Raw genomic sequence first — 26,516 nt, forward strand, 5'->3', positions numbered from 1 at the left:
AGTCAATACCTATCATTTTGGTCTCCACATTAGCGTTCATTAATGAGGAGTAATACTCGTGTTCACTCCTACTCCGAAGCCTTCAATCAAGGGCGAAGATCAATATCCACTCGACCCTGCACTGACTCCGTCCTAACCTAAGCAAATGCAGGGTAACGCGTGGGATCTTCTCAGATCACAGTTCACTTTGGCAGGGCTGAATTTGATCTACTAAAAAAAAAAATTGTCAGGAAGCTCAGAGGAGGACGTCGTCTGTAGCAGCACCAACACCCAGAGAGAGCTTGCCGCCACGCGTTATTGAAGTCGAATACGACGAAACTTGAACACTGTCAGCCCCCCCCCCACACACACACACTCCATCGCCCATGAGGACAAGCTTTCCAGGACTCAAGAGTCCCTCTCACTTTACAAAGCCTATCATACAGAAGGAGAGAGCGAACTGACAGGTGAATAGGAGTAAAACTTCAGTCAGCTCCTTGGTACTCTTATGGGATAAACAAACATCTGGGACTTGCCTGGATACCCGATGAGTGTCTCTTCACCTGTGAGGAGCAGTGCACTAAGAGTGGTTGTCACTTAGTGAAATATTCTATGAGAATATTTCAAAATGATAGTGATGGTGAGAAGCTTTTGATCAAACAATTAATATCAATATATGGGTGATTTTAATCAAATCAGTTGCTAACCAAAGAAAAGTTAGTAGGGATGTGAGATACAGGATCTATATCCAAGCCCACACTTTTGCAGGCCTTGCATGCTAACCATCTTATGGTTACAGATATCTTGTTTTGAACAGCAAAAGGAAACATCTGCTTCAAAAAAGAATATATATAAAACGTTCCTTTCTGCATTAATAATCAAACCCAATCTCTTTATTACTGTCAGTCCTCACAATCTTGTAGCTCAGTATGAATTGTTGAATATTAATTGCTTATTATCAATTCTCTTTGTGCAAAACACATACAATTGAATCAGAGATAAAAGCATCGGACAATAAGAAACAGGATCATTTGGATACATCTGCACCACAATGGGAAGAATGGAGTCCATTCTTATCCATTCTTCAAAACATTAAAATACATGAGATCAAATGAAAAGGGAAATGAAAGTTGCATCAGCGCTATGTGAGACACAGCACACTGTAACACAGGCTATAATCAATTTGACGCTTTACAAACAGTCTAATTTTCTTTGGTTGGGAAAAAAAATGTTGATTTGCTGAATATGTATCTCTCCTTTCAGTGTAATGTTTGGTTTTGTGGATTAAAATGACTGTGCACTTTGCAACATTAAATGATTAAACTCACAGAGAGTTCAACTCACAGAGAGTTCAACTCACAGAGAGTTAAATCCAAGGATGAAAAGTTTTTTAAAAAGTCACCATGAAAACGTACTTTCCTGGCTTAGACTAGGATTTGTGAGATGTTTGGACAGTAGTCTGAGGAAGACTTAGTAAAATTAGAAAAAACAAAAACAATTTAACGTCATGCCAGAATATACACTTTATGCCGTTAATATGACATTCTACAAATCAAATCTCCCACCTGCACTCACATTGCTCTTAATGAGTTGTTATTTTGTAGACATTGCTCAATCAGGGTTCATCTTAAAATCCTCCGCACACCACTTCTACATTGGAGCAACAAGCTTTTACAGCTGTCTCGTCAGCTTCGGTTTTACAGGCACTGCGTTCCCTTCAAATGGGAGTGACACAGGGTAACGCAGATCCAGCTCAGTGAATCACAATGTCAGAATGGCGGTGCTGTAAAGAACAGCAAGGATGACGCTGTCTCGCATTGTGACCATCTCACACTCCCACACCGCTCACTTTTACATTTATGCTAATAGTCTCCTTCCAATGCCAGCAGGAACTCAAGGGGATCTTGGTCGCTGAAAAGACAGGAGATCTATGTATAATTAAACATCAGAGTGCCGCACAATGAAATGTAAAGGATGGAATGAGTCTAATCTCGGCCTGGGGTTCCTCGATAATCAACACACAACCACAGGCTGCACTGAAAAACTGAGATCTGAATCACACCTCCCACTTCCATTTGATTCATTTTTTAATTAAGCATGAGAAAGAGAGAGCCAGAGTGTGAGTGAGAGACAGAGAGAGAGAGAGAGACATCATCGTAGGATCTTAATTTGACCAGTTTCTCACAGCAGGAAAATAATCCTGCAGCAACAGGTTTTAATGTGTGGATTAAAATTAATGGACATTTTTGTTGAGGTTGATACATTTTTTTGTGAGGAAATCAAAAAATGTTATAATCCTTTTTAAACCTTGAATACCCCACAAGTGAGCATTTCCTGCTGCACAGGACATTTCCTGCAACAACAGCGTGATCAAATGAAGATCCTACACCTGTATCTTACTGCAACATTGAACTTATCTTTGCTCTGCCAGCCATGCTCATGAGTACTTAACCTTGTGAATAATAATGCAACTCATCAACACTGTCTCTCAAATGCGAGACAAATCCATCCTCAACCAAACTAACTCCTACAATCCTTGCAATGTCCTTCAGCCTACACATGCTAATTATTTTGAGTGAGAACGGCTAAATATGCTTAAAACAATCCCCGACTAAGAACAGTGCTATCCTTATTTGCCATGAACCCTGCTGGCAATTCTCTCCAGCAGTGTGACCAACTCTATATGCATGCCAAAAGCTGCATCAATCTAATTCAAAGATACACCTTGGAGATCATTACAGGGATACGAAGAGTCATTAGAGGATCCGACAGAGACTGTTTAACTGAAACTCGTGAAATATGAATGCTGCACTTATCTATATTTTGGTGTTTGTATGGTAGTTGGAAAACACATGTGTAAACACCGCATTTGAGCATGTGATTTAATGATATACCCATGTGACAATAATCCCCCCAAAAAATCAAGTTAGAGTGCTAAATTAGGTGACATCCTGCCAAACTTTAGGCTTTCAGACAGTACTGTTTAGGGCTTCATTTTCCACCTCATGAATATTTAGAGACTTCTACCAAACCATGAAGCCCTTGCTTTATAGTACCATTGTGCTATTAATTATGATCATCATGAATTCCTTCTTTATCGCTGTTATGTTTCGCAATGATTGAACATAAAACTATGTGTTTTTCATATTGCAATGGTGGGATAGGGATTGAGATATAGGTGCAGCAATCATTCAAACAACATAATAGCTGTCTTGTCATTTCAGCATGCCCCCAACTACTAGTAGTATATGTCATGACAGCATTAAGGTACAAAATATACAGCAAGAAATAACCTCATCAATAAATCGATAAACAGCTGCAGTACGGTATGTGTAAATCATGCTACTGTGGGGTCAAATATTATCCTTGATGGCATATTCTGTTGCATGTGCTAGAGTGGTTGGGTAATGGTCAGAGGTGGTAGCTGCCAGGTTGAGACTCCCCAGGTGTGTTCTTGCAATGAGCTGTGAACAAGCTGCTTTGGCCTGCCTCGTCAACAACCCTCACTGGGCCCTGGGCCCTGCTCCTTGGCCCGGCCACGTCTACACAGGCCAGGTACCAGGTGTCCCTCATCCTTTGGATTATAGGGCTCTTTCAAATGCTCAACAATGAAATGTTGCAAAAATTCCCCCTTTTTATCCTTGTGTTCCTATGACAAATACTTCAAAGGAAAACCACACCCAAAACCCTGGCCAACAAAAGAACGAAAACCGAAAATGGAAAAGAAAAAGATAGAATAAAACAACGAGTAGATATTTCCACTGTACACATGGTTGTACTGTAGGTCATTCCACTGCAATGTAACGCATCATTAGTTATTCATTTTCACTCTGTTATTCCATATTTCAGGGACACTACACAAAACGCCTCAGCGCAGAATTTGGTAGCTGTGGATTTATTTGTTCTCTCCAAAACCCTGCATGAGATCAGGCCAGTGTGTGTCTCTCTCTCCAGCACTAAAACTAGCCCACAAAAATGTTTAAAAAAACAATTGTGGAGCATTTAAATGGCTGAATTAATGTTTCTACATGATAAGCAAGCTTAATATACAGCTGACAATTACAGTACTCACCCTGCCAACTAGAATTGGATCTGGTCCAGAGAACTCCTCCAACACAAACATTTGATTCCAAACCCATCCTCTCTTGGCTCGACTAAGTATTCTTTGTCCTTCGACGAGGCCACGTAGGAGCGCAGTGGAACCAGTTTGTAAACTTTTGGATTGGCTGATGATGGGGGTCATGGATGTATAAGGAACACACGTAATCCACACAAGCAACAAGGAAGTCCACACGTCTGTCAGCATCTCCTCGGACCGTTTGGGCATTGTTATGACACTTATTTTCCCAAGATCAACAGCTCTCCCTTAGATGATAAACAAAGGTTACTTCTTCCTTCTTTGAGCGTCAGAGCTTGAATTCATTGTGCGATGAAGGTCACTCACATGGCTTCATTTGCCTCCATTGCAAATGGTGAGGGGATGTACTACTCAATACACCATCCATTTAGTGTTCCAGCAGTGTGAACGATCTAAAAGGGAGAAAACAGAGGTGATCTGTTTTAATCGTATAAATTACAAGGCAACTCCAGTATTCAAAGGAAGGAACCCGAGAGAGCGAAATCAAGGTCCTCACTTTAGATCAGTGGTACCTGACTTTTAAAACAATATTTAATATTTAACTCGTACAAACAATCACCAGAGTTAGTTAATGGTAATCAATGGACGATAACAATGATATCAACCATTTATTAATCAAAGAAAATGACAGGAGCAGGAAGAGCTGAAGAGGCAGTCCTCTTCATTACAAATGGTATGAAGCAGCAGAAAGCATTACCCTGTGTGATCCTGTGCTCATATCAGACTACTACAATGTAGGGTAAATGATTGTGTCTCTGGTCTTATACATCTGGTCCAGTCTGATACATGAGATTGCCTATCTTTAATCTGATGTTCTGGAGATTATCCTTGAAAGATTTTGAGCAATTACAAGTTGGTTATGATAATTGTTTTCATATTGCTTTGGATCAAATGCATTTACTAATATGCTTTTCATCAAATACCATAGCCATATGAGTCAAATGTCCCACATATAACTGTAATTGAGGCTTGAAAAGATCAGAGCAGGTCATCTATTTCAGTAAGTACTTATATCCCTGATGAGATCATGCCTGGAGTAATATGATATAATCTTGCTTATCAACTCATCTACTACTTCTATACAAGTGATTGAATGAAAATCAACTATTATTTTGACTGTAAAGAGAGAAATCAGTGTTAACATTGTGGTACATAAACTGTTTTAGAAATATACCATTCATGGTACTTAAATCTAATATACAAGAAATGTCTACAGAACTTGATGTTCATTTACTAGAAAAAGTAAAAGAGTGGCATGTTGCAATGTGCATACAGATGCCAATTTTAGTCCTGCAATCATAGAATTCATAGGATTTTAAATAGCCTATACAGACCAATGAGGGAATCTTCCACATTATGTCAATTGAGATTAAACAATATGAAATGGGAAACGACCAATCATTCTCCTCATTAATAAAATAATGTAAAAATCTCATGGGCAAATGCAAACACTCAAAAACGGTCTCTCCATTTATCAAAGTTGTTAAAGAAAAAAGACAGCAGTGACAGCATTGGAGTTCATAAGGATTTCTTGATAAAGGCCTGTGTACGACATAGCTATTAGAAATTACTCAAATAAACTGTGATAAACAAGTCAGGGATAAAAGCAAGGCTGAGGCGGATACCGACATTTCACAGACAGTAGACAGACATAATCCCTCTATGAACTGGGTGGATTTCAAATACCTACTGTTAGTGCCAAGTAAAACATGACAACATTCTCTGTGCCAAATATTAATTGAATATAGTCAACGTGGTTATTACAGTTGAATGTGTATATAGTTATATATATATATATATATATATTATATACACATACAATGTGTGTGTGTGTATATATATATATATATATATATATATATATATATATATATATATATATATATATATATATATATATATACACATACATATATATGTGTGTGTGTGTGTGTGTGTGTGTATATACATATATATATATATATATATATATATATATATATATATATATATATATACACATACATATATATATATATATGTGTGTGTGTGTGTGTGTGTGTGTATATATAGCCATAGCATGTTTGAATGTGGACGACATGGCAAGTTTACATTGAAACATGCTATGGCTATGTTAATTATACACCCCAGAAGCCTAACAATGCGTCTGTATGTCTGCTGCCTAATCACGTTCACTTGCTGTTATTGGAATAAAGGAATAAAGGAATAGAAACATCATAAACATCCAAACATTGAAATTATGCTTATTAATGATGACTGAAACCCTCATTGAATTACATGAAGACCGGTGCCGTATTAGCTCGTTGCCGGCTGGTTTCAGCACCACTCAGAGTGGATAGCGCCACATGAGGTAACGTTGGGCTTCAACTACCGTACTAGCCTACACCTAGCCTGCATCGTCGAGAAACAAAATAGACTACAACACGTAGGCAATAAGTAATTCAGAATAAATGTCCAGTGACAACATAACGCCTGGTCAACAATGTATGATTTTCTCATTAATTTGAAATGGTTGGTAACCACACAAAAAACGAAGACAAGTTGCTAAGTTAAACTACTTACATACTATGGTTTCACTGCAAATGGACAGCACGTCGTCTCAACTGCACTGCCTGGAAGTTAAGCATTCAACACATGTAGTTTCCTTTTCTATCCATCGAAGAGAGATAAAAATACACGGAGCTGAAAATAGACTACGACATTGGAAAGCTGCACTTCTTAAATAGTTTTCACATAGATAGTTAGCCGGTCATTTGTCAACCTTTCTTTCGACTCATTGTGGTGTCCTCATCCACAAGCTAATCTCTGAGTTGTTTTGATATGCAGAACGATATGCAAACATGCAATAGAAGATCAAACAAAAGCCCCGTTCTCTCCCAAACATTTTCATAAACCTGTTAATATATTTTCCTTGTTACTTACTACAGTATCTCGCATCCTTGTGCTTGCACCATTTGACCCTTTCAAAAATGGATTAAAAGCATTGCAATTGCGTTTCTCTTTTCATTCAAGGAGAGACGTTTACAAATGAAAAAATATAACAAAAAGTGTGAAGACACGGTGGAAATCCTTACAGTTTAGTAACCCCGCAGTGGCACTACTTATTGTAGCTCCGACAGGCTTGCTTGCTGACTAGAAAAGTGAGGAGATGGAGGAGAAATGTTCGGTGTGAAGAGCCTCCCCTTTTGCTGCGCTCATTGGACTGATGAAGAGGCAGGTCAACAGCCTCGGAAATGTATGCACGCGCTCAGACACCACACAACGTTTATGGTCGGGTCGGTGGTAGAGTATTGTTTCAAATATACACTACATGACCAAAAGTATATGGACACCTGCTCATCGAAAATCTCATTCCAAAATCATAGACATTAATATGGAGTTGGACCCCCCTTTGCTGCTACTACAGCCTCCACTCTTCTGTGAAGGCTTTCCACTAGATGTTGAAACACTGCTTTCTGGGCTTGCTTCAAGAGCATTCATGAGGTGGGGCACTGATGTTGGGCGATTAGGCCTGTTTGGAAGCACCGAATAATCTAGAATATCATTGTATGCTGTTGCGTTAAGATTTTCCTTCACTGGAATTAAGGGGCCTGGCTCGAACTATGAAAAACAGCCCCTGACCATTAGTCCTCCTCCACCAAACTTTACAGTTGGCACTATGCATTGGGGAAGGTAGCGTTCTCCTGGCATCCGCCAAACCCAGATTTGTCTATCGGACTGCCAGATGGTAAAGCGTGATTCATCACTCCAGAGAACGCATTTCCACTGCTCCAGAGTCCAATGAATGTCGACGAGCTTTACACCACTCCAGCTGATGCTTGGCATTGTGCATGGTGATCTAAGGCTTGTGTGCGGCTGCTCGGCCATGGAAACCCATTTCACGAAGCTCCCTACAAAAAAGTTATTGTGCTGACGTTGCTTCCTAAGGCAGTTTGGAACTTGGTAGTGAGTGTTGCAACCGAGGACAGACGATTTTTATGAGCTACGCACTTCAGCACTCGGCTTCCCATACTGTGAGCTTGTGTGGCCTAGCACATTTCCACTTCACAATAACAGCACAGTTGCCCGGGGCAGCTCTAGCACGGCAGAAATTTGACAAACTGACTTATTGGAATGGTGGAATCCTATGATGGTGCCAAGTTGAAAGTCACTGAGCACTTCAGTAAGGCCATTCTACTGACAGTTTGTCTATGGAGATTGCATGGTTGTGTGCTCATTTTTATACACATGTCAGCAACAGGTATGGTGGAAATAGGAAAATCCACAAATTCGAAGGGGTGTCCACATACTTGTGTGTAGATAGTGTATCTGTATCTTACACTGTTTTCAGTCGAACAAAGCAATAGAAACAAATGGACTTCAATTAGTTGCTTCAATCCAGTTATATGAGCTCACAGAGCATTTGTTGTTGGGTTTTCCTCCCCCCATCCATTCCAATAGTGAAATTAAATATATCAATTAACCCGCTACTCATTTAGGCAGGCCTGCACGGTCACCTGATACACAAGCAGGTAAGTCGCGAGAAGTTGTGAGAAATGTACTTTGTAAATTTGCAGCATGCATGGTGAAGATGCATTTAGCCAAATACTTATACTTTTTAATTTAATAGAAACCATGTCCAGGGACATGTTTGTATTTTTCAAAATGTGGGCTTACTGCCGTGTTTTGCCTCAGTTATAGGTGCTTATGTAGAAATGTGTTCATACAGACAATTTCCTTAAAATGCTTATTCATGTCTAAGCAACACTTTCCTTTGACTAAAAACACTGTTTGCTTCAGAAGGTTACTCACTCTCAATTATTTGCAGCCAGAGGTGCTGAAATGATGGAGAGAAAACAACATTTATTGAATTGTGTTGCTTGAAGTCCTTCATCAAAATAACATAAACAATTATTATCAAAAGAAAAATGGTCTTCTTTGAAAAACCTAGATGTAGGTAATATGAGCAGGCTATAACAAAAGGTATATGCATAATTATATTGTCATAGAGTATGTTTTCACTGAAAGGGCACTCTATTTGCTTGACTAAGGATGAAATAGTCGCTGTACTCATACAATACAAAACACAAGGGATAGTATTGCATTCTTGCTTCATGCAAAGCTATTGTTGCATGGAAACAGTAGCTGAAGGGTAAAACAACAGATAAACTACTACCACTGCTAACTTAACCACAACTTCCATTGTTACTGGTAGTGGTCACGCTGTAGATTATGATATAGAGCACTCCATGTTTAATGTGAGATATAGGCCTGTGCACTAGCAGAATAGGTCTGCAATGTAGTGTCTCAGTGAAACAGAGTAACAGTGAGAGCCCTCTAGTGTTCAGCAGCCTATTAAGCTGCAACTTTGACAGAGAGAGACACCGACTGGTCAGTCCTTCAGGCCTTCAGGGAATGGGCTTTATTAGTCAGAGTGGATAAACACTCAGGGACATGTCTGTGTTTTTCAATTGTGAGACCTCCTTATTAAACATCTGTGCTGCACATAATGCATTAATGCTTATAGGCCCTACTGTTCCTCTGATATTCGTGTCAGGACTGGGATTACATTGACACAATTTCCCAGTCTAATTCAATATCATTTATCAATATTATTGATTCATACTTAATAGTAATAGTAGTTGTAAAAGTAGCAGTAATAGTGGTAGAAGTCAATCTATATTTTACCAGACATTAATTTCTGGGAAACTCAAAATGTTTTACACTACATGATTTCTCTTTATCCGCTAAAAATGTTTCCCCTGACTCACTACTTAGGGCCTTTGACCGAGATGCCATAGATCCCAATTAGCAAAGATATCAACTCTACTATTATTTTTTATGAGCCATTTAATTTCCCGCCCACTCACACTTTGATGTTGCAGCATATTTCAGATGGGAATTCAAAACTGATATTTTTAAGAGCCTCTGCTATGTAGGAATATTTTCCTTATTTTATGTTCAAGCCATTTGCATTTGCTTATGCTACAGTATGCCATTTAACATTGGAGCATCTATTTAAAATTAAGAGTCACACATCTTTATGCTTATGTTATGCTTTATGGAATCTCATCTGTATTATCTTCTGTGACAGAACTTTGGACTGATGTAACTTGCTTGGGACCAGTGAGAGGATGAAGTTTTCGTGTTTAGACTCCGTCTTCTTAAATAATCTTGATAAGGATTTTTGTGCATATACCAGTGGTTGTCATACTTGAGTAAAAGTAAAGATACCTTAATAGAAAATAACTACAGTAAAATTCTACTTGAGTAAATGTGTAAAAGTATTTGGTTTTAAATATACTTACGTAAGTATCAAAAGTGTAAATACTTTTAAAAAATCCTTATATTAAGCAAACCAGAGAGGCACTATTTTCTTGTTTTTTATTTTATTTGCAGATAACCAGGGGCACAATCCAGCACTCAGACATCATTTACAAATGAAGCATGTCTTTAGTGAGTCTGCCAGATCAGAGACATTAGGGATGACCAGGGATGTTCAAATCAAATCCAATTGTATTTGTCACATGCGCCGAATAAAACAGGTGTAGACCTTACAGTGAAATGCTTACCTACAAGTACCTTAACCAACAATGCAGTTTTAAGAAAATACCCCCCAAAAAGTAAGAGATAAAAATAACAAATGATTAAAGAGCAGCAGTAAATAACAATAGCAGAGCCATATACAAGGGGTGTTGGTACAGAGTCAATGTGCGGGGGAACCAGTGTCGAGGTAATTGCGGTAATATGTACATGTAGGTAGAGTTATTAAAGTGACTGCATAGACAATAACAGAGAGTAGCAGCTATGTTCCAGAGGGGGGTGGTGGGTGGGGGGGACAATGCAAATAGTCAGGGTAACCATTTGACTAGCTGTTCAGGAGTCTTATGTCCTGGGGGTAGAATTTATTTAGGAGCCTCTTGGACCTAGACTTGGCGCTCCGGTACCGCTTGCCGTGCGGAAGCAGAGAGAACAGTCTATGACTAGGGTGGCTGGAGTCTCTGACAATTTTTAGGGCCTTCCTGTTCTCTTGATAAGCACATGAATTGGACCATTATCCTGTCCAGCTAAGCATTTAAAAAGTAACAAATAATTTTGTGTGTTGGGATACATGTATGGAGTAAAAAGTACATTATTTTCTTTAGGAATGTAGTGAAGTAAAAGTAAAAGTAGTAAAAATATAAATAGTAAAGTAAAGTACAGATACTCCAAAAAACGACTTAAGTAGTATTTCAAAGTGTTTTTACGTAAGTACTTTACACCACTGGCATGTAACCAATATTTGTCTCCACACTAGGTGAAGGTAATGATGGTTTTAAATAAGATTAACATCCTACACTTTTTTCCAGATAAAATTAAATATAATGAAATAAGTGAACATCATCTTAGAAATCACTAAAACACTGTATACTCTCTAAATGAGGACAGGCTATTGCTTAGATTTAAATATGTGAGTAATTGTACTGACATGGCCCTAACTGGTGATCAAAATATCAGATGACTTTGAAAAAGGCAAAGTAAGTGAAGGGGAAATGGTCTTTAGGGCATCTTCAATCAATCATTAGTTACTGCTTTGTCAGAGGAATTAATCACAGAGCCATTGCAGTGTGTACAACTGGCATCCTAGACGGGGACTTCAGCATGTCACCACTGCAGGCCTAAATTAGGGCGCTCCATTAGCACACAGGAAACAAACCATTCTTTGATAATCAAATCAAATCCACATGCTTTGTAAACAACAGGTTTAGACTAACAGTGAAATGCTTGCTTATGGGGCCCTTCCCAACAATGCAGAGAGAAAGAAATAGAGAAATAATAGAAAAGTAAAACACATAATAATAAAAGTAATAATAAATACACAATTAGTAATTATAACATGCCTATATACACGTGGCACCAGTACCAAGTCGATGTGCAGGGGTACGAGGTAATTGATGTAGATATGTTCAGTTGAAGTTTGAAATTTACATACAACCGTAGCCAAATACATTTAAACTCAGTTTTCCACAATTCCTGACATTAAATTCAAGTAAAAATTCCCTGTCTTAGGTCAGTTAGGATCACCACTTTATTTTAAGAATGTGAAATGTCAGAATAATAGTAGAGATAATTATTTATTTCAGATTTTATTTCTTTCATCACATTTCCAGTGGGTCAGAAGTTTACATACACCCAATTAGTATTTGGTAGGATTGCCTTTAAATTGTTTAACTTTGGTCAAATGTTTTGGGTAGCCTTCCACAAGCTTCCCACAATAAGTTCCTGACAGAGCTGGTGTAACTGAATCAGGTTTGTAGGCCTCCTTGTTCGCACAAGCTTTTCAGTTTCTGCCCACAAATTTTCTATAGGATTGAGGTCATGGCTTTGTGATGGCCACTCCAATACCTTGACTTTGTTGTCCTTAAAACTTCTCAAGGGTAGGGGGCAGCATTCAGAATTTTGGATGAAAAGCGTGCCCAAATTAAACTGCCTGCTACTCAGGCCCAGAAGATAGGATATGCATATAATTGGTAGATTTTGATAGAAAACACTCAAAAGTTTCCAAAACTGTTAAAATAGTGTCTGTGAATATAACAGAACTGATTTGGCAGGCGAAAACCTGAGAAAAATCAATTCAGGGAGTAGGATTTTTTTTGTTTGTTTGTTTTCTATTCAATGCCAATACAGTATCCATTGACTTAGGACTCAAATTGCAGTTCCTATGCCTTCCAATAGATGTCAACAGTCAATAGAAATAGTTTCAGGCTTGTATTCTGAAAAATGAGGGAGTAAGAGCAGTCTGAATGAGTGTACCCAGCTGTGTCACAGAGCTTTTTCATGCGCGCGACTGAGAGAGAGCCTTGTCCGGTTGAAATATTATCGATTATTTAGGCTAAAAACAATTGAATTTGAATAAACCTAATTGTCATTGAATATAAACATCGTTTGACATGTTTCTATGAACTTTACGAATACAAATTGGATTTTTTTTGTCTGTCTGTTGTGACTGCGTTTGAGCCTGTGGATTACTGAAGAAAACGCGCAAACAAAACTGAGGTTTTTGGATATAAAGAGAGACTTTATCGAACAAAAGGAACATTTATTGAGTAAATGAATGTCTTCTGATTTCAACCATACGAAGATCATCAAAGGTAAGTGATTCATTTTATCTCTATTTCTGACTTGTGTAACTCTTCTACTTGGCTGGTTACTGTTTGTAATAATTTGTCTGCTGGGCGATGTTCTCAAATAATCGTAAGGTATGCTTTCGACGTAAAGCATTTTTAAAATCTGACACCGTGGTTGGATTTACAATAAGTTCATCTTTAAACCTATGTAAAATACTTGTATGTTTTCTGAATTTTTATAATGAGTATTTCTGTATCTGAATTTGGCGCTCTGCAATCTCACTGGATGTCGGCCTAGTGAGGTTTTAAGCCATTTTGCCACAACTTTGGAAGTATGCTTGGGGTCATTGTCCATTTGGAAGACACAAGCTTTAACTTCCTGACTGATGTCTTGAGATGTTGCTTCAATATTTCCACATAATTGTCCTGCCTAATGATGCCATCTATTTTGTGAATTGCACCAGTCCCTCCTGCAGCAAAGCACCCCCAAAACATGATGCTGCCACCCAGTGCTTCACGGTTGGGATGGTGTTCTTCGGCTTGCTGTTGTTCTGGGATTGAATTGCACTTCTTGCACCAAAGTACGTTCATCTCTAGGAGACAGAACGCATCTCCTTCCTGAGCGGTATGATGGCTGTGTGGTCCCATGGTGTTTATACTTACGTACTATTTTTTGTACAGATGAACATGGTACCTTCAGGCATTTGAACATTTCTCTTGATGAACCAGGATGAACCAGACTTGTGGAGGTCTACAATTTTTTTCTGAGTTCTTGGCTGATTTCTTTTGATTTTCCCATGATGTCAAGCAAAGAGGCACTGAGTTTGAAGGTTTGCCTTGAAATACATCCACAGGTACACCTCCAATTGACTCAAATTATGTCAATTAGCTTGTTTGGGATAGGGGGCAGCATTTTCACTTTTGGATGAATAGCATGCCCAGAGTGAACTGCCTCCGACTCAGTCCCAGATGCTAATATATGCATATTGGATAGAAAACACAAGTTTCTAAAACTGTTTGAATGATGTCTGTGAGTATAACAGAACTCATATGGCAGTCAAAAACCTGAGAACAAATCCAAACAGGAAGTGGGAAATCTGAGGTTTGTAGTTTTTGAACCCCTATCGAATACACTGTGGGATATGGGTTATTTTGCACTTCCTAAGGCTTCCACTAGATGTCAACAGTAGAAGCTGTTCAGGTTTCTGTTGGTTCCAGACTTGGTGCATTGGTACCGCTTGCCATGTGGTAGCAGAGTGAACTGTCTATGACCTGGGTGGCTGGAGTGTTTTAACAATTGTTAGGACTTTCCTCTGACCACCAGGTATAGATGTTATGGATGGCAGGGAGCTGGGCCCCAGAGATGAACTGGGCCATACGCACTACCCTCTATACTGTCTTGAGGTCATATGCCATGCAGTTGCCATACCAAGTGGTGACGCAGCCAGCCAAGATGCTCTCAATGATGCAACTGTAGATCTTTTTTAGGATCTGAGGGCCTATACGAAATCTTTTCAGCCCCCTGAGGGGGAAGAGGCATTGTTGTGCCCTCTTCATGACTGTTTTGGTGTGGGAGGGGACCATGAAAGATCCTTAGTGATGTGGACACCGAGGAAGTTGAAGCTCTCGACCCGCTTCACTACAGCCACATCAATTTGAATGGGGGCAAGCTCGGCCTTCCATTTCATGTAGTCCACAATTAGACTTGTTGTCTTGCTGACATTTAGGGACTGGTTGTTGTCTTGGCACCACACTGCCAAGTATCTGATCTCCTCCCTATACGCTGTCTCATCATCGTTGGTGATCAGGCCTACCAGCGTCGTGTCGTCAGCAAACTTAATGATGGTGTTGGAGTTGGAGTTCTGGGCGGCCACGCGGTCGTGAGTGAACAGGGAGTACAGGAGGGACTAAGCATTCACCCTGAAGTGGACCCCATGTTTAGGGTCAGCATGGCGGATGTGTTGTTGCCTACCCTCACTACCTGGGGGGCGGCCCATCAGTTCGTCCAGGATCAAGTTGCAGAGGGAGGTGGTTAGTCCCAGGGTTCTTAGCTTAGTGATGAGCTTGGAGGGCACTATGGTGTTGAACACTGAGCAGTATTCAATGAACAGCATTCTCAAGTTCCTTTTGTCCAGATGGGAAAGGGCAGTGTGGAGCACAATAGAGATCGCATCATCTGTGGATCTGTTGCGATATTTAATTTTAATTTTTTTTTTTTAACCTTTATTTAACTAGGCAAGTCAGTTAAGAACAAATTCTTATTTCCAATGACAGCCTAGGAACAGTGGGTTAACTGCCTGTTTAGGGGCAGAATGACAGATTTGTACCTTGTCAGCTCAGGGGTTTGAACTTGCAACCTTCCGGTTACTAGTCCAACGCTCTAACCACTAGGCTACCCTGCTGCCCCTGCCACTGGACGGTTTGGGAATTGGAGTGGTTCCAAAGTATCTGGGATGATGGTGTTCATGTGATCCATGACCAGCCTTTCAGAGCATTTAAAAAATACGGATGTGTGCTATGGGGCGATAGTTACTTAGACAGGTTACCTTGAAGTTCTTGGGCACAGAGACTATAGTGGTCTGCTTGAAATACAGTATTACAAACTTGGTCAGGAAGAGGTTGAAAATGTCAGTGAAAACACTTGCCAGCTGGTCAGCGCATGCTCTGAGTCCGCGTCCTGGTAATCCGTATTGCCCTGCAGCCTTGTGAATGTTAACCTGTTTAAAGGTCTTACTCACATCGGCTATGGAGAGTGCGATCGCACAGTCATCTGGAACAGCTGGTGCTCTCATTAATGGTTCAGTGTTGCTTGCCTCGAAGCGAGCATAGAAGGTATTTATCTTCCTATGAGCGTCAGTGGGATTTGATCTTATTCCTGTTTTGATGCTTTGCCTGTTTGATGGCTCTAGGTGGCTCAAGGTTGTAGCGGGATTTCTTATGAACATCTGGATTAGTGTCTTGCTCAGTGCGAATGTTGACTCTAATCCATGGCTTCTGGTTGAGATATGTGCATACGGTCACTATAAGGAAGACATCATCAATACACTTACAGTATTAATGAAGCCAGTGACTGATGTGGTAAACTCCTCAATGCCATCGGATGAATCCCAGAACATATTCCCAGCTGTACTAGTGAAACAGCCCTGTAGCTTAGCATCTGCTTCATTGTACCACTTCCGTATTGAGTGTGTAAGCAGGAATCAGGAGGATAGAGTTCTGGAATGATTTGCCAAGTGGAGGGCGAGTGAGAGCTTTGTATGTGTTTCTCTGTGTGGAGTAAAGGTGATCTAGAGTTTTGTCTCCTCTAGTTGCACAGGTGACATGGTGGTAGAAGCTGGGTAAGATGGATTCCAGCATTAAAATCATTGGCCACTAGGAGAAACGCCTCTGGATGAGCATTTTATTGTTTGCTTATGGCCTTATACAGCTCGTTGAGTGCAATCTTAGCGACATTATCTGTTTGTGGTGGTAAAAATATATAGATGAAAACTCTCTTAGCAAATATTATGATCTGCAGCTTATCATTAAGTATTGTAACTCAGACGAGCAGAACTTTTAGACTTCATTAATATTAGTATTAGAGATAGTAGCTGTTGTTAATAAAGAGACACACACCTCCCACTTTGAGCTTACCTACTCGATACTGCCAATCAATCCTGCTGTTGCATAGAAAAACCAGCTAGATGTACAGTATATTACTCATGTCCCTGTTCAGCCTCAACTCCGGGAAACATATATTACAGTCCTTTAGGTCCTGAAAGTCTTGAAAGGTGCTCGTCCAATTTGTTCTCCAGTGATTGTACATTCACCAATAGAACAGAGGGTAGAGGCAGATTATTTATTAGCCAACATAATTTTGTCAGGGTGCCCGCATGTCGGCCTTTCTTACTCCATCTTTTCATTTTCTGTGTCTCTGGGATTAGTGCCTGGTCTGGAGTGAGCATTATGTCCTGGGCCACTGACTCGTTTAAATAGCAATGCCGAAGTTACACAGTATCTCTTTTTCCAAACATCAAATTAAATCACAGAATGGACTTTGTCTATGAAAACCTACAACTATTACCAGGATGACCCCTATCACAGGTACACTTTCACATTTCAGAATGAGAAAAGTGTGGTTGAATATTGTAAATAAAGGATTTGAAGAAAAATAACACATCCGCCCCATGTGGGATTAGAATTTGCAACCATTGAACTTTGAGCCAACTGGTTAAGTGGATAGTGTCGATAGTGTGCAACTAAAAATCAAATCAAATCCTATTTTGTCACATCCGCCGAATACAACATCAACCGAATTTCACCTTACCGTGAAATGCTTACTTACAAGCCTTTAGCCAACAATGCAGTTTTAAGAAAAATAAGATTTAAGAAAATATTTCTTAAATTAAACTAAAGTAAAATAGAAAAGAAAAGAGTAACAATAAAATAAAAATGTTTCACTTTTTTTAACCAGGTAGGCTAGTTGAGAACAAGTTCTCATTTGCAACTGCGACCTGGCCAAGCTAAAGCGTAGCAATTCGACACATACAACAACACAGAGTTCCACATGGAATAAACAAAACATACAGTCAATAATACAGTAGAAAAAAAAGAAAACAAAAAGTCTATATGCAGTGAGTGCAAATGAGGTAAGTAAGTTAAGGAAATAAATAGGGCAAGGTGGCGAAGTAATTACAATATAGCAATTAAACACTGGAATGGTAGATCGGCAGAAGGTGAATCTGCAGGTAGAGATACTGGGGTGCAAAGGAGCAAAATAAATAAATAAATACCAGTATGGGGATGAGGTAGGTAGATAGATGGGTTGTTTACAGATAGGCTATGTACAGGTGCAGTGATCTGTAAGCTGCTCTGACAGCTGGTGCTTAAAGCTAGTGAGGGAGATGTGAGTCTACAGCTTCAGAGATTTTTGCAATTCGTTCCAGTCATGGGCAGCAGAGAACAGGAAGGAAAGACGACCAAAGGAGGAATTGGCTTTGGGCATGACCAGTGAGATATACCTTCTGGAGCGCATGCTACGAGTGGGTGCTGCTATGGTGACCAGTGAGCTGAGATAAGGCGGGGCTTTACCTAGCAGAGACTTGTAGATGACCCGTAGCCAGTGGGTTTGGCGATGAGTATGAAGCGAGTGCCAACCAACGAGAGCGTACAGGTCGCAATGGTGGGTAGTGTATGGGGCTTTGGTGACAAAACGGATGGCACTGTGATAGACTACATCCAATATGTTGAGTAGAGTGTTGGAGGCTATTTTAAAGATGACATCACCGAAGTCGAGGATCGGTAGGATTGTCAGTTTTACGAGGGTATGTTTGGCAGCATGAGTGAAGGATGCTTTGTTGCGATATAGGAAGCCAATTCTAGATTTAATTTTGGATTAGAGATGCTTAATGTGAGTCTGGAAGGAGAGTTTACAGTCTAACCAGACACCCAGGTATTTGTAGTTGTCCACGTATTCTAAGTCAGAGCCGTCCAGTGTAGTGAAGCTGGACGGGCAAGCAAGTGCGGGCAGTCATCGATTGAATAGCATGCATTTAGTTTTACTTGCATTTAAGAGCAGTTGGAGGCCACGGAAGGAGAGTTGTATGGCATTGAAGCTTGTCTGGAGGTTAGTAAACACAGTGTCCAAGGAGGGGCCAGAAGTATACAGAATGGTGTCGTCTGTGTAGAGGTGGATCATAGAATCACCAGCAGCAAGAGCAACATCATTAATGTATACAGAAAAGAGAGTCGGCCCGAGAATTTAACCCTGTGGTACACCCATAGAGACTGTCAGAGGTCCGGACAACAGGCCCTCCGATTTGACACACTGAACTCTATCAGAGAAGTAGTTGGTAAACCAGGCGAGGCAATCATTTGAGAAACCAAGGCTGTTGAGTCTGCCAATAAGAATGTTGTGATTGACAGAGTCGAAAGCCTTGGCCAGGTCAATGAATACAGCTGCACAGCAATGTCTCTTATCGATGGTGGTTATGATGTTTAGAACCTTGAGCGTGGCTGAGGTGCACCCATGACCAGCTCTGAAACCAGATTGCACAGCGGAGAAGGTATGGTGGGATTCGAAATGGTCAGTAATCTGTTTGTTAACTTGGCTTTCGAAGACCTTAGAAAGACAGGGTAGGATAGATATAGGTCTGTAGCAGTTTGGGTCTAGAGTGTTACCCCCTTTGAAGAGAGGGATGACTGCGGCAGCTTTGCAATCTTTGGGAATCTCAGACGATATGAAAGAGAGGTTGAAGAGGCTAGTAATAGGGGTTGCAACAATTTCTGCAGATAATTTTAGAAAGAGAGGGTCCAGATTACCCAGATGATTTGTAGGCTCCAGATTTTGCAGCTCTTTCAGAACATCAGCTATCTGGAATTGGGTAAACGAGAAATGGTGGGGGCTTCTGCGGGTTGCTGTGGAGGGTGCCCCGGGCAGTTGACCGAGGTAGGGGTAGCCATGTGGAAAGCATGGCCAGCCGTAGAGAAATACTTATTGAAATTCTCAATTATAGTGGATTTATCAGTGGTGACAGTGTTTCCTAGCCTCAGAGCAGTAGGCAGCTGGGAGGAGGTGTTCTTATTCTCCATGGACTTTACAGTGTCCCAGAACTTTTTTGAGTTAGTACTACAGGATGCAAATTTCTGTTTGAAAAAGCTTGCCTTAGCTTTTCTAACTGCCTGCGTATATTTGTTCCTGACTTCCCTGAAAAGTTGCATATCATGGGGGCTATTCGATGCTAATGCAGAACGCCACATGATGTTTTTGTGTTGGTCAAGGGCAGACAGGTCTGGAGTGAACCAAGGACTATATCTATTCCTAGTTCTACATTTTTTGAGAGGGGCATGCTTGTGTAAGATGGTGAGGAAGGCACTTTTAAAGAATAGCCAGGCATCATCTACTGACGGGAAGAGGTCAATGTCATTCCAGGATACCCCGGCCAGGTCGATTAGAAAGGCCTGCTCGCAGAAGTGTTTCAGGGAGCGTTTGACAGTGATGAGGGGTGGTCGTTTGGTCGCAGACTCATTACGAATGCAGGCGATGAGGCAGTGATCGCTGAGATCTTGATTGAAAACAGCTGAGATGTATTTGGAGGGCGAATTAGTTAGGTGGACATCTATGAGGGTGTCCGTGTTTACTGATTTGGGGTTGTACCTGGTAGGTTCATTGATAATTTGTGTGAGATTGAGGGCATCAAGCTTAGTTTGTAGGATGGCCAGGGTGTTAAGCATGTCCCAGTTTAGGTCACCTAGTAGCACGAGCTCAGAAGATAGATGAGGGGGCAATCAATTCACATATGGTATCGAGGGCACAGCAGGGGGAAGAGGGAGGTCTATAGCAAGCGGCAACAGTGAGAGACTTGTTTCTGGAAAGGTGAATTTTTAGAAGTAGAAGCTCAAATTGTTTGGGTACAGATGTAGACAGCCTGCAGAGTTCTGTATTACTATCTTTGCAGTATATTGCAACACCGCCCTCTTTGGCAGTTCTATCTTGGCGGAAAACATTATAGTTAGGAATGGATATTTCAAGGTTTTTGGTGGTTTTCCTAAGCCAGGATTCAGACCCGGCTAAGACATCTGGGTTAGCAGAGTGTGCTAAAACACGTGAGTAAAACAAACCTAATGTCAACATGCATGAAACCAAGGCTTTTACATTTACAGAAGTCAACAAATGAGGGCACCTGGGGGGTGGGAGTTGAGCTAGGCACTGCAGGACCTGGATTAACCTCCACATCACCAAAGGAACAGAGGAGAAGTAGGATAAGGGTACGGTTAAAGACTATACGAACTGGCCGTCTAGCACGTTCAGAACAGAGAGTAAAAGGAGCAGGTTTCTGGGCACGATAGCATAGATTCAAGGCATAGTGTACAGACAAGGTAGGATGTGAGTACATTGGAGGTAAACCTAGGCATTGAGTAATGAAGAGAGATCTCTAGAGATGTTTAAACCAGGTGATGTCATCGCATATGTAGGAGGTGCAACAACATGGTTGGTTAAGGCATATTGAGCAGGGCTAGAGGCTCTACAGTGAAATAAGACAGTAATCACTAACCAGGACAGTAATGGACAAGGCATATTGATATTAGAGAGAGGCATGCGTAGCCAGGTGAGCATATGGGTCCAGTGAGTGGTTGGGCTGGCTGGGGACACAGCGATTCAGACAGTTAGCAGGCTAACAAGCTAACAGTTAGTAGGCCAGGGCTAAACAAGCTAGCAGGTAGTAGACCGGGGCAAGCTAGCAGTTAGCAGGCCGGGTTAGCAAGCAAGCAGTTAGCATGGGCTAGCAGTTATAGACCGGGCAGGTAAGCTAGCAGTTAGCAGGCCGGGTCCGGCAGCTAGCAGTTAGTAGACCAGGGCAAGCTAGCAGTTAGCAGGCCGGGTTAGCAAGCAGTTAGCAGGGGCTAGCAGTTAGCAGACCGGTTTAGCTAGCAAGCAGTTAGCAGACCGGGCAGGCAAGCTAGCAGTTAGCAGACCGGGCCCGGCAAGCTAGCAGTTAGCAGACCGGGTTAGCAAGCAAGCAGATAGCAGGGGCTAGAAAGTTAGCCTTTGGGGGACGTCGCAATGTTAGCCTTTGGGGGACGTCTGTTTTTGCCTCTTCATGCGGTGACGTCGATAGACCAGTCGTGGAATTAGTAGGGTTCCAAGTAGCTCTAGGTAGCTAGCTGGCCTAGCTGGTTACCATAATGGGCCTTCAGCAGACGTCGCGCCTGAGGGGCCTGTTGGAGTCCTCGGGCAGATTATGTCGGTATTCCGGTGGTAGGGGATCTGCGGGGTTCCATACCCCGTACCGGCTGTAGAAGGGGTCCGGATATTGTAGCCCAGGAGTATACTTCAGTGGTAGCACAGGAGCCCTGGCCGGGCTAGCTTCAAGCTAATTGGTGCTTGCTCTGGGATGGAAACGCTGGCCAGGAGTAGTCATCCGAGATTGCGGTTAGCTAGTTGTGAAGATCCAGATGAAAATGTTCAGTTTGCAGTAGGAATCCGTGGATAAAAATAACAGGTCCGTTATGCTCTGGTTAGAGTCACGTTGTTCGAACCGACGAGAGCTTTCCGAGCTGAAGGTTAGCTGATGACCGCTGGCAATGGTTTGCTGACTGATAGCTGGTAGTTAGCTGTCTAGCTTCAGTTGAGGGATTCCGGATCCGAAGTAAATATAAATACTTTAGGAAAAAAAACACGTCCATGCCACATTGGGTGAGGTGGGTTGCAGGAGAATATTTAGATGTTGAGGTTTGCAAAATAATTTAAAGGATATGCGACGAAAAATATATAAAACGATATATACAAGGGACACGACAGGACAAAAACGTCTGAATGCTACGCCATCTTGGATATAATATAATAATATATAATAACAATAACAAGGCTATATACAGGGGGTACTGGTACTGAGTCAATGTGCGGGGGTACAGGTTAGTCGAGGTCATTGAGGTAATATGTACATGTAGGTAGGGGTAAAGTGACTATGCATACTGTGGATAATAAACAGTGATTAGCTTTTCGGCAGTCTTTTCAGCAGTCTTATGGCTTGGGGGTAGAAGCTGTTAAGAAGCCTTTTGGTCCTAGATATGGTGCTCTGGTAAGGCTTGCTTACAATTCGAGGCGTTCCTGCATGTGGGCATTCCTGCATCTGCAGGAACAACCCCCCTCGTGCATCCCATTTGTTTCTTCATGAACATCCCTCTCAATCATTCCATTTGTTCCTGCATGAATGCCCCCCCTCGAGCACCCCATTGGTTCCTGCATGAATGCACAACATCTTCATGCTTGTTTGAATGTGGGTCAAAAGGGAAATGAATTATTATCTGAGTTTTTGACCCCCCCCACTTCCCAGAGTCCCCCTTGCTATCTAGCGGGAGCGACACCGGTAGACAGTGTCATTCGCTCTCGCCTGGGGGAGCACCTGCTCTCACCGTCGTTAACACAACTGCATTAAAACAGTGCCCAACGGGGGGAGAAGGACATTGTCTACCGGTCATCCCAGCAGGTGGGAGGCTGTGGTGCGGCCTGCTGTGAACCAAAGAAAACCGTGGCTGACAGGCGGGTGCGAAGGACACTGTCTACTGGTCGCCCCCACATCCAGCTAGCACAGCAGGTTGGAGGCTAGGGCGACACTAGGGCGACACTGTGCTAGATTGCTAGTTAGGGACACTATGTGCTAGCTATCTAGCTGCCCCCGCCTCCCGCCGGCTGTGTACCGGACTAGCTGGTTAAGCTATACAGCTGGTTAAGCTATCCTTCGCTCCCGCCTTTCGAAAACCTTCCCTCTCCATTTTTAACATAACTGTGGGAAAACAGCGCCTAACAGGCAGGGACGAAGGACACTGTCTACCGGTGTATGGGTAGCTAGCTACCGCTTTCGCCCTCGCCCCTTCTTCTGCGGGGTTCATCGATAGCTGGCATCCAACGTTATTGTGCATTAACGCCACCTACTGTACTGGAGCGTCCCCGCCTCCTAGCTTAAAAATTGACAAATTTAATTATAAAGAGGGGTTCCTGCAGATGCAGGAATGCCCACATACAGCAATGCCCCAAATAGCAGGCCACAATTGCACCCTTCTTGACTCCGCTATCAATGATTCATAGCGGTTAGGTAAAAAATACAGAGTTGACATGACCACCATTGTCATCGATTTCATGTTCTGATGGATGTAGCTACAGATATGAGCAAATAATCCTCATAATGTACATACTTTTTTTCTTTGTATATTAGCGATGTGTATGAAACAATCAAAACAATGAAACAATATGTATGAAATGATCAAACCGCTGAATTTGGTCATTTGCGGAAATGTACCGCACTGCCTTTTGAATTGAGTACAATGTTAGTAATCAAGGTAGCGTCATGCAAAATATATTGGTACACTCCACTTACCAAGACCATTGCCAAATAAGCCGAGCTAAATATATTGGTACACTCCACTTACCAAGACCATTGCCAAATAAGCCGAGCTAAATATATTGGTACACTCCACTTACCAAGACCATTGCCAAATAAGGCGAGCTGTCACCTGCTTTTATAGTAAGCCTTGAGGTGGTGCCACCCAGTCATACCGAACCCCTCCCTCAAGACGACGTAGAGGTGCCTCTGCATCACGATTTCAATGGCAGAGTTGAACCACTAGGGCCAAAAAGAGATTTACTACTAAAATACACTGAGTGTACAGAACATTAGGAACAGCTGCTCTTTCCATGACATAGACTGACCAGGCGAATCCAGGTGAAAGCTATGATCCCTATGTTATGTCACTTGTTAAATCCACTTAAATCTGTGTAAATGAAGGGAAGACAGGAGACAGGTTAAAGAATGATTTTTAAGCCTTGAGACAATTGAGACATGGATTGTGTATGTGTCCCAGTCACAGGGTGAATATTTTTGTGCATTTGAAAGGGGTATGGTAGTAGGTGCCAGGTGCACCTGTTTGAGTAGGTCAAGAACTGTAACGCTGCTGGGTTTTTCACTTTCAACAGTTTCCTGTGTGTATAAAGAATGGGCCACGGGAATAATGTTCATAATATCAGGAAGGTTTTGTACACTCAGTGTATATCACTTTTGCAACAAACTGTCAAAATTAACAACAGAATTGACGTGTTTCACTTTAACTAAACGTAAAACATCTGGTTTTCAATAATTAAAAAAGCTTAATGAAAGTTACTCTGCAAGTATCTAAATTCAAAGTAAAAGTATAAATGATTTCAAATTCCGTATATTAAACAAACCAGAAGACACCATTGTATTTTGTTTTTATTTATTTTTATTTACGACACTCCAACACTCAGATATAATTTACAAACAAAGCAAGTGTGTTTAGTGAGTCTGCCAGATCAGAGTCCTTAGGAATGACCAGGGATGTTCTCTTGATAAGTGAATGAATGTGATCATTTTCCTGTCCTGCTAAGCAATGAGTATATTTGGGTGTCAGGGAAAACGTATGGAGTAAAAAGTACATCATTTTCTTTAGGAATGAAGTGAAGTAAAAGTTGTCAAAAAATATAAATAGTAAAAGTGCAGATACCCCAGAAAACGACTTAAGTGGTACTTTAAAGTATTTTTACTTAAGCACTTTATACCACTGGAAACATTGTAAAAAAAACGTTAAGATCAGCGTCTAAAAAGGAGCCAGTAAAACGGCAGCTATCCATTGCAGTGCCAGCCTGTCACCATGCATTGCTAACTAATGTGACACTCCATGTTGCTTGCAGATTGTTGATAAACCATGTATGTTTCCTACATACCTATCCCACGGTTCCTAAGATATTTTCTACTTAGTTGTCAACATACTTTTCAGTGCCCAGCACTGCAACTTCGAGTATCGAGTCTGAAATGTGAAACTGCTCTTGAAAGTCTTATTAGTAAACATGTCACAACGTGTTCAACAAATCCCACTAAAATCACTCACATCATTTTACCCATCAACCCTCCAGTGCATAGTGCCAAATGTACTCTCTATTCCACCTGACCCAAAACAAGATACAAAAAACACACAATAGAGATAGGGAACACTGCATAAGAGTAATATTTATGCTAGTTGAAGTGCCTCCTTCTTACACGCATATCTGCATACTCACACAGAGGGCTTTGGGCGACATATGTGTTTAAAAAAGCAGCATTGGTATAGCATAATTCCTGGCAGATTAACATTCTTAAAAATCACATTTTAATTGATAGCAAATTAAAGTTAATTGTTTTAGTGTTGATGGTTGTAAAGCCCCACAGATAATTAAGTGCAGTGTTGAGATTTTTGATAAGTTGACATTTTCAGAATGAACTACCTGTAACGTAAATGAACAACATAACTAACATCTTAATCATGCAAATTGAAAAACACAGCAGATTTAATTATCATGGGTTTTTAGATTGGTCCCCATATTAATTATATGCCCCTTATTTATTCATATCCACATATCTATTCACTTATTTCCCAATTATGTGGCCAACATTGACTTTCCTCTCTGTCTCATCAGTGAGTGTACGTTATTGTGGCAATGAGGTGACATGTGTATCCACTGTCATAACATTAATTAACAACCCACTATCACAAATTATCATGAAATAGACACAAATTACTTATGCGAAATTCGTGACAGACAGATGAACAAATTTAATAATTAATGTCCACCACACGATTTTGAATGACAGATGAAGGCAGTAGGTTACTTAAGACAGAAACGATAGGATGGAGGTTGGTCGGGGAGGATGGGTGGGTGTATAATGCGAAGGTGTAGCAATTCAAACATTATGTATTCGAATCATATGATGGACAACTTAAGCATTTCAGCTAATTTGCAACTACTTACTACTTTTTAACTAGCATGTTAGCTAACCCTAACC

General features: G+C 41.1%; 1 protein-coding gene across 2 annotated transcripts in view; it reads right to left on the minus strand.

Annotated features, from left to right (window-relative positions):
- The window catches only part of LOC112249088 (cadherin-8), a 72,506-nt gene extending 65,223 nt beyond the window's left edge, over nucleotides 1-7,283 (minus strand). The window contains exons 1-2 of one of the 2 annotated variants that reach the window (XM_024418733.2): nucleotides 7,040-7,283; nucleotides 4,052-4,509 (exon numbers count right to left, since the gene is read on the minus strand). In XM_024418733.2, the coding sequence (XP_024274501.2) occupies nucleotides 4,052-4,306 (255 nt within the window). In that variant the 5' untranslated portion in view covers nucleotides 4,307-4,509; nucleotides 7,040-7,283. The remainder of the gene's footprint in view (nucleotides 1-4,051; nucleotides 4,510-7,039) is intronic. The other variant, XM_024418732.2, reaches the window with a different exon arrangement.
- Between the last annotated feature and the right edge of the window lie 19,233 nt (nucleotides 7,284-26,516).

This window comes from Oncorhynchus tshawytscha, linkage group LG04 (assembly GCF_018296145.1).
Source record: "Oncorhynchus tshawytscha isolate Ot180627B linkage group LG04, Otsh_v2.0, whole genome shotgun sequence".
Lineage (NCBI taxonomy): Eukaryota > Metazoa > Chordata > Actinopteri > Salmoniformes > Salmonidae > Oncorhynchus > Oncorhynchus tshawytscha.